At 40.1% G+C, this 11,405-nt stretch overlaps 1 protein-coding gene across 1 annotated transcript in view; it reads left to right on the forward strand.

Annotated features, from left to right (window-relative positions):
* Positions 1-5,407: 5,407 nt before the first annotated feature.
* Positions 5,408-11,405, forward strand: part of TNFSF11 (tumor necrosis factor (ligand) superfamily, member 11) — a 17,360-nt gene continuing 11,362 nt past the window's right edge. Inside the window, exons 1-2 of the mRNA XM_010021790.1 lie at positions 5,408-5,438; positions 7,802-7,969. Coding sequence (XP_010020092.1) covers positions 5,427-5,438; positions 7,802-7,969 — 180 coding nt within the window. The 5' untranslated portion in view covers positions 5,408-5,426. The remainder of the gene's footprint in view (positions 5,439-7,801; positions 7,970-11,405) is intronic.

Below are 11,405 nucleotides of genomic sequence, written 5' to 3' on the forward strand. Positions count from 1 at the left end.
GCTTCACACCTTGCAGAAGCGGCGAGGTCCTCGCGTCGGTGGGACTGAGGCAGTTAGTACAAAAGGAAGTCAGAGACCTTTATGTGACTCTGAAGTTGGCCCAGCTTTGAGAGAGGGTCAGGCTGGAGGGCTCCCAGTACCTGCCCAGCCTGTGCTATTCACTGGAGCTGCTCAGTGCTGAGCTGCTCAAGCCTGAGGTGTTTGTTCTAGGTAGTGCTCCTGCCTGCGGGTGTGTCTTGGGCTACTGGGTCTGTTAGCGAGGTCGGACATGAGGGGTCCCAAACTTGGGAAGCAGCTTCATGGTCTTGCAGGGCTGTGGTTTTTGATGATCCACTTTCAGTCATTTACCTGGCAGGGGATCGACATGACTGAGGTCTTTAACTGCCATAAATGTTTCACCAGTGGGAGAAATGCCTTTAAGGAAAAAAAAAAAAGCCACCACACAACACCGTCGTTTGTCCTTCAGACTGTGCAGGGGCACTGTGGAGCGGGATCCTGTGTGAGGGGTCTTCTGCGGTGGGGGCCGCCTGCCTCTCGGCCGCCAGGCCCCAGGCCTGCCAGGGGATGCTTCAAGAAGAGGCAGCAGTGCCTGTGGGAAGGAGCGCGGGGACGCGTCGCTGCGGGGGGAGATGAGGTGGCGAGCGGTTAGGCTTTCAGAAAGAAGACGAGCCCGCTTCTTGGAAATGGCTCCGCCGGCGGGGGTTCACCACTGCCGCGGCTCCCCCCCACCCCGCACGGCTGAGCCCTCTCAGAGGAAGTGGGGGGCTGCTGGCTGTTTGCTTCTCAGGGCTAGGTATTAGCTTTCTTCTCGGCTTTTATGTTGGGTGCTACTTAGTTCTGTTAATACAGGTCTCACTGCCCTCATGGAAGTGGTACTTCTGCTGTGTGTACTTTTCATGTGAAGTCAGTGGGGAGTGGAAACCTGTTTCTTTCGGTTTACTTTCTAGGTAGATGCACTTGATCTTGATGTAGCAGACTGGATTTCTTAACAAAGTGCACTCTGAAACAGACTATACCTGCACAACTGTATACCCACTTAAACAGATGAATGACTATCAAATATATAGTAACACTGCAGATCGTTTATTATGTAGACCAATTCATATTTTTCTACTGACAATGGCTTTGTGTTTGCCATTTTTAGAAAAATAAAATGGAACAGCAGTACAGTGCTTAGTTAATCGTATCCCGTATGCTTCAGAAGAGTGACATTTAATTTCTGGGACTCATTGTGAAGTAGCTTAAAGCTACTTGTTTGCTTGACAGTGAAGTAAATTAATGCCTGCTTCAGCTTGTGGCAGAGAAATGTTTTTTGCTCCAGGTCTACATGAACTTGAAGACACCTTTGTCAAAACACAGCTCATAGAAATGCACAGCTATACATTAATCAGTAGGTTAGAGAGCCATTGCAATCAAAACAATGAATCAAAATATACTTTTTGAAAACCCTATTTTTCCATCCTCTTTACCTTTCCCCTCCCTCATTAAGGACTCTTTCTGACAGGTTCGTGTCAGTGCTTCACACATGCCTAACATAGGCTAAAATGAGCTTTCTTACCATCATGGATATTCTTCATCAGCTTCCTTAATTTGAAAAATTACATAGCCTGGGTGTAATTCTGCATTTGGCAGCTTAATTCTCTTGCAAGTTTCTTGTTTGTGTAGATTTGGAGTAATGCTGTTGGATGGAGTCCTTTGTAAAGTTGAGCTTTCGAAAAATGTAAAAGAGATGATGTAGCTAGATGTAGACTTGACTGAAGTCATTGCCTGGAAAATTTCTAATGTAGAAAAAGTCTTCTTTGACATCAATGAAAACTATAACAATAAGTATACTTTCAAAGTACACCATTCACAGTAATAACATACAGTAATCCATATTTATTCACCAATTTCTTATTGTGAAATAAGATGGAAAAATATATAGTAGGCGCTGCAGAAGTTAAATCTTATTCAACTCTCTTGAAAGATTGTTTTATTTATATGGGACATGATCCAACCGGTTTTCTTTTCAAAAGATTGCCATAAGATTTAGTTGTGTTAAGCTATCTCAATTTGTACTTTTCCGCACAAATTTCAGCTATCTAAATTTGTAGTTTAATAACAGAACTTGGTTTTGTGATGTATTTTGTTGAAATAATGGGACATCAGTAATAGAAGCTGTGGTTCAAAAGATTTGAATTGCTTGGCTGGTGAATTAACCAAATGTGAATTAGCAAGATTTGACTGTATAGACTGATACTAAGAAATTGTACATTTTAAAAGCTCTTTAAACTAAGAGGCCTAAAAGGCTGAGTAAACTCTGACTCAGTTTTACCATACACATTTTATGTGTATTTGCATAAAATCATTTGGGCTGGATCATGACACAATATGAGCTGAGACAATGGTTGAGGTTTTGGTTTTTCCTTAGTTCTGTTTATTCTGTGGCTTGAGCATTTGAAATTTCACAAGACACATAACTAAGACTAACACTAGATTTTCACGGGTAAACACATGTTTGTGGCCAAGAAATAATGCAGTGCTATGCAGATGAGACAATGAGCTGATATATCTAAAAAAGAAAGAAAAAAGCTGAGAATTGGATTTTACCAATATTCTCATAATAGTGTTCTGAAATGTAAAAACATGAAAAAGCTCTCTCTAGTCTTTCTTTTTGGACCATCTTGTGCAGTGTACTGAATCCAGGAAATCAAATACTTCCAAAATGTATTTGACTTACATGTTTATTTTGCTTGTACTTCACGAGGAACATTTTCTCATGACCAGGGAAAATGACATGAAAATTTAGTTAGATGCTCGCAGCAGCTGGAGATACTCATGTAACAGAGGCTCATTCACAGCGCAAGGTGAGAGAGCAAAGTATTTTGTTTAACTTTCACTGGTAAATGCTAAAGCATAGTCTCCAAAATCTTTGCTTTTAAACTTTTCTTTCTGGCCCATTTCCTTAATGTATTTAGATTATAAAGGAGTGGGAAACTGATTGAACAGTGGTACTAGCTGCAAGTTCTCAAATCCAAACTTGAGGGCTGTATCTCTATCTCCCATTACAAAACTTCAATATTCTACCATATTGAAGAATTCATACTTGGATAAATGGGGACCTGATAGTCAGATTTTTATTGTCTTTTCATGCATCTGTAGAACTCTGACTTTCATTAGCGTTTCTTTTTAAACAACCACCTTTAAGACTTCATCTAAAGTTTTGTGAGCATTGTAGAGCAGTGTCTAACAGAAAACAGCTTGCTGGGGGTCAGTAGCACTTTTGGAAGACTCCTTGGAGGTTAAGAAGGATTATGGAGTGCAAAGTTATATTTGATAATATGGAAATTGGTTAAAGTTTGAAAATAAGTACAAGTCTAAAAGTTAGACATTTATTGTAAGAAATGAGTACAGAACGTGGTACTGTAACACTGCATAACTGAGGCAACATTTAGGGAAGGGTGTCTGGAATGTATTGTATCTTTTAAAACCAATCTGAATCTTTTTAACATTGGAAAACAGGTTCCTCTGTAAATTCATTTGGTCTCATCTGCAATGCTGGAGTTCTTTTTTGGCTGCCTGATTTAGGTGAATAGAGTCCAGAGATGCAATGAGAGTGATGAGAGATGCTGAATATGAAGGGGCACAGAAAGATTTGATTTGATTCCAAGGTCAGACACAATGGATGCATACACAGTAGTAACATAGGAAAAATAAGCTAGACAGTCCTCTCTTTAATTCCTCTAGGGCATTTAGTTTACCTAAAATGTTAGAAAGCTTTCTTCAATACGTTTGATTGCATCTTGATGTTTCGTCAGGTATTAAATCTCTAGGACTTCATGCTGAAGGTCTGTGCCTTGCAAGGTAGCAAGCTGCTGCTTGTAGACCATTCTGGTGTTTCATCTGACTCCTCAGAAGTTCTTGTCAAAAGTCCTTGAATTTTTTTCTGTGCATCACTTCTTGCTCACATTTTTGGTCTTGGTTCTTGGTGATGTCTGTTTACAGCCATGGCAGTTCAGTGCATGTTCTTTATAAAGATAAATATGAAGGATTTCTGAGAACACCTTTTCAGACAAGTGGCTAATTTCCATGGTTAAATGTGGTGAAAAGTAGGTATTCTCTGAAAAAGGTAAGAGCAATCTGGTAGGTTAGCTAGTCCCAACATCAGAGCTTCACCATATCAAACTCTAGATCTCTAGAGACTTGCAGTTTGTCATGATGAGCTGTGCAGCTTTAAGTTGCTGAAGCTATCAGTTACAGTGTTTCCATTAAGCCTTCAATCTTTTAACTGTAAGTGCAGAGATGATAGTGTTCTGTCTTCAGCAGATAAGATATAACCCGAGCAAGTGCTTCTGCACAATCTGCTGTTACTGTTCTGGCAGTGTTGTATGACACGTTTGACTGATTGCTGATGGGTGATAACTGTAAGTCTATGCTACGCATGATTTGTCATGCTGGATGCTCAGGCCTTTACAAATTTCATGATCTTTATATTGTAATACCTACTTTTCTTGTCTACTTGTCTGGGATAATAGTCTCTCACTAGTAGAATTACTGATAAAAAATGATAATATCTACTGGCAGTTATTTGCTGTGGTCTGTTGTCTCTAACAATACCAACATAAGAGGCTACATCTGGAATAATGGATCCTGTTCTGAGTTCCTCAGGACCAGAGGCATAGCAACAAACTGGAGAGAGCCCAGCAGAAGACCGCTGTGATAGGCAGGGCCTATAGTGTATTGGAAATGGAGAACTGGATTTTTTGAACCTAACAAAGAACAGACTAAGGTCAGAGAAGCTAATCACTGGTTTTGGTTACCTGAGGGTAGAGCCAGGCTCTTCAGAAGGGTGCAGCAAACCCGAGAGGCACAATCATAAACTGTAGCAAGAACTATAGCTGGACATCAAACCCAGTGTTTTTACACAGTAAAAGTAGTTAAATTGCAGGACAGCTTGCTGAGAGAGGTTGAAAGTCTCCACCAATGAAGATTCCACAAAGCTTGTCTAGACAAGGACTTGACCAACCTGATCTAAGTTACAAGTTGGCCCTGCTTCAAACAGGGGGCTGGGCTAGAGACATCCAGAGATACCTTCCAACCCAGGACATTCTTTATTAGCTGCCTTTTAGCAGCTGTTGGTAAACATTTTGTGCTTCTTTTTTTTTTTTTTTTCTTCCATTTTACAGTAATTTTCAATTCTGGGCACTAGTGGAACATACTGGGAGAGATGCTTTTAGGGTACAGTCTTACAGTTGTTAGAGCTAGTGCTGCCTTCTTGCCCATTCATTCATTCATTCATTCCTATGCTTGTCCCTGTACTGGCTGTGAGACTGGTCTGATACCTGGAGTCGGTTTCATGGTGCAAAACTTTCAGGAAATTAGATCAGCAAAAATTCCTCCCAGATTATTTATTTAGAAGAGGAGACTGAGAACCAGGAGTGAAGTTTATGGTGAAGAAGGTGAAAGCACAGAGGTGCTCGTTTAGATCATCTTAAACAGTTAATGGGGCTGTATGGCACTAGCTGATTTCAGAAGTCATAAGTGTAGTTTTTAGTATTCATAGAGCTGTATTAGCTATATGCAGATTTCCTTTTGTATTCAGCTATGTCATCCCAGGAAGATGTTACTGCCTCCAAGCCATTCTGTAACTCATCTCAACTCATCCACTCAAAGCTGTGGCATCTTCAGGTGAACCATTTCTGACCCATTTCATTCCAAACCTGCAGGGATAACTGAGACAGCTAAATCAGGTCACAGAGGCTGATGCTGGTTTGAATGAATCAGGCAAACACTTCTCATCTGGAGACATCAGAAGGATGGTGATGGAGGAGGCAGCATTTGGTGTTGCCATCTGTGCAACAAATGTTTCTCTGCAGCATGTGCCTGTTGGATGGCTGCCTGGCTGTTGTAAACTTAAATTCACCTCTGTAATCCCAACCTTATGCTTTCAAGTTTGGTTCTTTTTTGGGTTAGGGAGTAGAATTGATGTTTGTGTGAACGAATGATGTAACATATTTGATTCGGTCTGGCTGTTCTGTATTCTGCAAAACTTCCTTTTGATGTTTTGTTTTGTACAGTGCTATGTTAAAGAAAACTGAACACTGGAGATGCACTATCCATAATGCCTTGGCATTCCCTCATTGTGATTATAAATAATGCATTACCTTTTGTAACTCAGATAAAATTGTTCCTTCCACCTTATGTGGAAAGATAGAAGTAAATGCTTTTGATAAGACCAGCTATTACAGTTAGAGAACTTAGACAAGGTCTTGGGTGCACAAACCCTTCTCCAAGCCTGAAGTAAAAGTGGAATAAATACAAGTTGAGAACAATTGCTGAGAGTCTTAGGCCATCTCTGAAAGGCAGTGGTTAATCTCTCTTGAGTGTAAAGCATATGGAGTGTGGGAAGAGAGAGTGAAATGTTTTGGACAATATTTATGCAATTAAACTCTGCAAAGGCCCAATCCTAATCTTTGGAATACCCTTCCAGTTTATCTAACTGATAGAGTTCAGGAGTATTCTAACCTTACAGTTTAAAAGTATACTTGATTCAATCACAAAGACTGATAGCTAAAAATATCTTACAGATATTCTATATTTACCAGGTTTTGTCCCATGAAACAGGTGTTTTGTGATACAGTTTTATCACCTTTTGGTCCTTCTGAATTTGTGCTGTCTTATTTGGTGACTGTTTCACACAGCAATATCTCTTGCCCACTGGCATGGTTTAACTCCAGCCAGCAACTAACTACCGCTCAGCCACTTGCTCACTAAGCACCACCTCCCAGTGGGACAGGGGAGAGAATTGGAAGAATAAAAGTGAGAAAAATTGTGGGTTGAGATAAAGGCAGTTTAACAGGTAAAGCAGAAGTCATGCACACAAGCAAAGCAAAACAAGGAAGTCATTTACCACTTCCCATGTTCAGGCAGGTGTTCAGCCATCCCCAGGAAAGCAGGGCTCCATCACAGATAGCAGTTACTTGGGAAGACAAACATCATCACTCCAGACATCCCCCCTTTCCTTCTTCCCCCAGCTTTACATGCTGAGCATGACACCATATGGTCTGGGATATCCTTCTGGTCAGTTGGGGTCAGCTGTTCCTGGCTGTGTCCTCTCCAGCTCCTTGTGCACCCCCCGCCTGCTCACTGGTGAGGTGCTGTGAGGCGCAGAAAGGCCTTGGCTCTGTGTAAGTGCTGCTCAGCAACAACAAAAACATCCCTGTGTTATCAGCACTGTTTTCAGCACAAATCCAACACACAGCCCCATACCAGCTACTGTGAAGAAAATTAACTCTACACCAGCCAAAACCAGTACACCCACAAAATAATTTCAGTGATAACTAGCTTCCATTCTTCTGTTTCTCCTCTTGAAGATGATGTGCTAGATGTCCTACATACCTTCCCCAAATTCCTCTACTTGGCATTTGTGTGCCATCTTGCAAACTATAGTTTTTGCAGATAGGATGGCCTGCTAAAATAATTGTGATATTACCCTGAGTGGTTGAAAAATGGAATTCAGGATTATTGATTGTACTGTAGGACTGGGATTTATCTTTAATTTTTGGAAGTCTCATATCTAGTCTAATGTAATGAACTAGGCAGCTCCAGAAGATAATTCATTCTTCTATCTCACATGCTTGTTGGATGAAATAAACCTTCATGTGGGGAACTTTTTCTTTCTTTATTGTTCACAATGAAAATTTAGATAATAAACTTAGGTTTCAAACTTTTAGATGATTTAAAGTACTTCCTGTCTTAAATGCTCTTAATGTCTCTTGGACAGACACTTAAAACTATGGTTGTACTTACATTTTTGTTTCAGATGGACCCTACTAGAATTTCAAAAGAACACGCACACTGTGTCAGAACACTTTTTGGACATCTAGAAAATGCAGATTTGCATGATACATCCTTTGAAAATCAAGAAGCAAAGTTAATGCCAGAATCATGTAGAAGTATGGAACAAGCTCTCCAAAGAGTTGTGCAGAAGGTAAGTGGCACACAGACCGTCTTCCTGACTGTTTCTGAAAAGATTCTCTCAAATCAAGATCATTGACAAGCAAAATATTGCCTGAAAAACAGAGGATATAACATCTGCTCTCATTTGCTCTTGTTACTTTTTCTGCAGCTCAAAATGAGGGATAGTATCTCCTATTTTTTTTTTTTTTTTTTGCTCACTTTGCCAGTTCTCTGTTCTGTACGGATCATTCCCACACTGGCAGAAGAGCTACTTTGCCATAGCACAGTAACTGGGCAGTCTTTGCCCAGCAGTGGAAAGTAACAGCTTGTTCCCAAACAAATAATGAAAGAAGTCAGCTAAAGAAGTCAGATGTAATGAAGAAGCCTTCCTAGGCAAGCTGGATATATGTCACAATCACCTCTTACTGCAGTTATTGCCTTTGATCTCTTTGCCTGTTTGTAATAGTGTTTAGTGCTAATTATGGGCTTTTCAGGAGCTGAATGTCTACTATGGTATTTTGTCTTCCTGGTTTACCAGGTCCATTACAACTTCACATCTGCATTTAGTGACACATCTGCATAGGACTGTCAGGTTTTCATAGAGGATGATAGAATCATAGAATCAACTAGGTTGGAAAAGACCTTTAAGATCATCAAATCCAACTGTTAGTGCAGGACTGCCAAGTCCCCCACTAACCTGTGTCACTAAATGCCCCATCTACATGTTTTTTCAACACTTCCAGGGGCAGTGATTCCACCACTTCCCTAGGAATCTTGTTCCAATGCCTGATCACCCTTTCGGTGAAGAAATTTTTCCCAGTAGCCAATCTAAGCCTTCCCTGACACAACTTGAGGCTGTTACCTTGAGCTGAACTCACATGCACTTTGTAGAGTGAATTTTACTTGAGTTAGTTATATAGTACTTTAACTGTGCTAATGCAGTGTTTGCTTTTAACAAAGTACCCTGAGTGACAGATCTTTTTGTGAATAAAACTGAAAGAAATTTAGGAGTTCATGTCTTGTCCCTTTTGCTAGCCACCTCCTTGAAAAACTTAAGCGGGGAGGAAGGGTTAACTCTGTAGGATTAGGGATTAGTTCTTTCCTCTAGCATTTTGTAGAGACTCTCACAGTACACCTAATTCTGCTCCGAGTGCTGCTTGTTCATGAGACTCCTATGACAGAGTAAGGAGCTTGTTACAGTAAGTGGATGGGAAGCCCTGTATTCTGACCATTTGCTGCTGGTTACTCAACAAAAGCATTTGCTTTAGCTGAGGCTGCATATCCTGCCATTCTGGATGGAGGTTAAATGCTGCAATGCCCGTGGCCAAGATAAGTAGTGAGTAGGGATAACTTTTTTTGGCTGATGACCATTATTTTGAGAACAATAAAATTTCCCTTGCCAAAGTAATCAGACTCTAAATTTCCTTTGAATGCAACAGAATGTATTAAGCAGTTGCATCAGTGTTCTGGATGCTTTGTCATCAGACATTGATGACACAGAAGAAAACAAAGATAGGAAGATGCTTGCCTTGGCAACATTTGCATCTTTTCGGTACATAAGGGAACTGAAAGAAACGGTGTGAAAGCAAAATGCAAAGCTATACTTTATAATCTGTTAGCTTTGCCTTTCTTTGGCTCTGCTACAATGAAGGGCAGAGAAGCAGCTGAATCTTCCATTTGTGGTAGTCCTTTATGTGTGGGAATGTAGCTAATGTGACTTGAAAGAGGTTTCCTATCTTCTGTGCTTTCTTCACTTTCCTGAAGGAGAATCTAACCTGCGTGTGTTTTAAGAACCAGTGTCCTTGTTTGAATTGGCAGCTTGTGAAGTGACTGAAATAGAACACTTGAAAATACTGGTTATGTTTTGTGATTTTTCATTATTTTGTCTTTTGCAATCCAAGCTGTTCAGGAAATGAAAATAGACAACTTGCTTTTGCTCAGGTTTATGGTCTGGTTACAGCTTTAAGCTTACTACAGCGGTTCTCATCTCTTTTCTTTGCACACCTGTAAACCTAGTGCTTAAATTTAAAGCAGGGATTGTTGTTGAAAACGAAAGTGCTCTTATGAAAACCAGTGTAGTATGGCTGCAAGGTCCTGTCTAGAAATGTTTGTCTCCTGAAAAAATAATAAAGATTTTTTTTTTTCTTTTAGTAAACATCTAATGGTGAATTCCTTAACATATTCCAGGATAAAAATACTGCTTAGGGAGCAGCTGACTCAGTAGAAAGCACATTTTCAATATTGCATATAAAGTTTCAAGCAGACAAATAATATACTGTCCTAGTCTGTCCATTTGCTTAATTTGTTTTGCATGTAACCCTAAAAACCTTTTAGCAGTCCAGATGCACTAACCACAGTTCTTATGAAGCCTGCTATGAGCCTGAAGTAGAAAGGACTACAAACATATCTTGGGTCAATTCATAAGTAACTTTCCTTGGCAATGCTCCCAGCTTCTAGCAGCTTGGGAAGTTGAGGCGTAAATTAGTCTCCCACATACCAACAGAGTACTTTGCTAGACCTCCAGGGCAGCACTTCTAAAGAGACCTATATATTTAGCAGACATTTAAAGTGCTTGTAGTTATGGACAAAGTCAAGGTTCCATGTGTGATTGCTATAAGTTGTTAAAATTTCACAGTTTCCATCCTACAACCTTACATGCCTTTTTTTTTTTCCTCTGCAGGAAATAGACTACTCATTTGAATAGAGGTTGTAGTGCTGATCTCTAAACTATCTTCTCATGAATATTGGTTCATGTCCTTTCTATTTCACTTCCTTCCTGATTAGCATTCTTCATATTGCTGAATTTCCGGCAAGTTAATCGGATACTTCTTCCTGGTATTAGCTCCACTTAAAGCATTCAGGTAGCAGAAGAAACTGCATAAAGGAGCTTTGAGATCACAGCTGAAGCAATACATGAATTTCCAGTGGGGTTCTCTTTTGATTGGACTCAAAAGGCTACTGGAGTTGCTCAAAGTAGATACTGAGATATATATTGTAAAAGCCAAAAGAGAGGAAAACTCATTCACAAATATCGCACGTTCAAATGTAGCCTTAACTCTGCATCCTCCACATTGGGCATAACTTGAAAAGCAAGAGTTGTTTTTGGTTTGAAGATACTGACATGCTAAGGGTTAAAACCTGCACCCTGCTGTGGATGAGGAAAGGGCAGTTCCCAATATTCTGGGCACTTAATGCATGATTTTAGCTTTTTAAATGTGAGAGTTTTGCAGCTTACCAAAAAGTTTTTGGTTGAAGGATTTTCATTTCTGTGACTGGCTGCTTGTCTGCTGTTTAAACAGTGACTGTATGAAGGAGGTTGGAAAGTGGGAAGCAGGCCAACAGATTTGACTTGGTGGACAGTAAGCAAGTGACTCAAAGGTGTGCAAGTGCAGCTTATCATAAGACTAACAGAGTGGTGTGATTTTTTTTTTTTTTTTTTTTTTTTTTTTGTTCTCACTTTTTTTTTA

Source organism: Nestor notabilis, unplaced genomic scaffold (genome assembly GCF_000696875.1).
Source record: "Nestor notabilis isolate BGI_N333 unplaced genomic scaffold, ASM69687v1 scaffold6399, whole genome shotgun sequence".
Lineage (NCBI taxonomy): Eukaryota > Metazoa > Chordata > Aves > Psittaciformes > Psittacidae > Nestor > Nestor notabilis.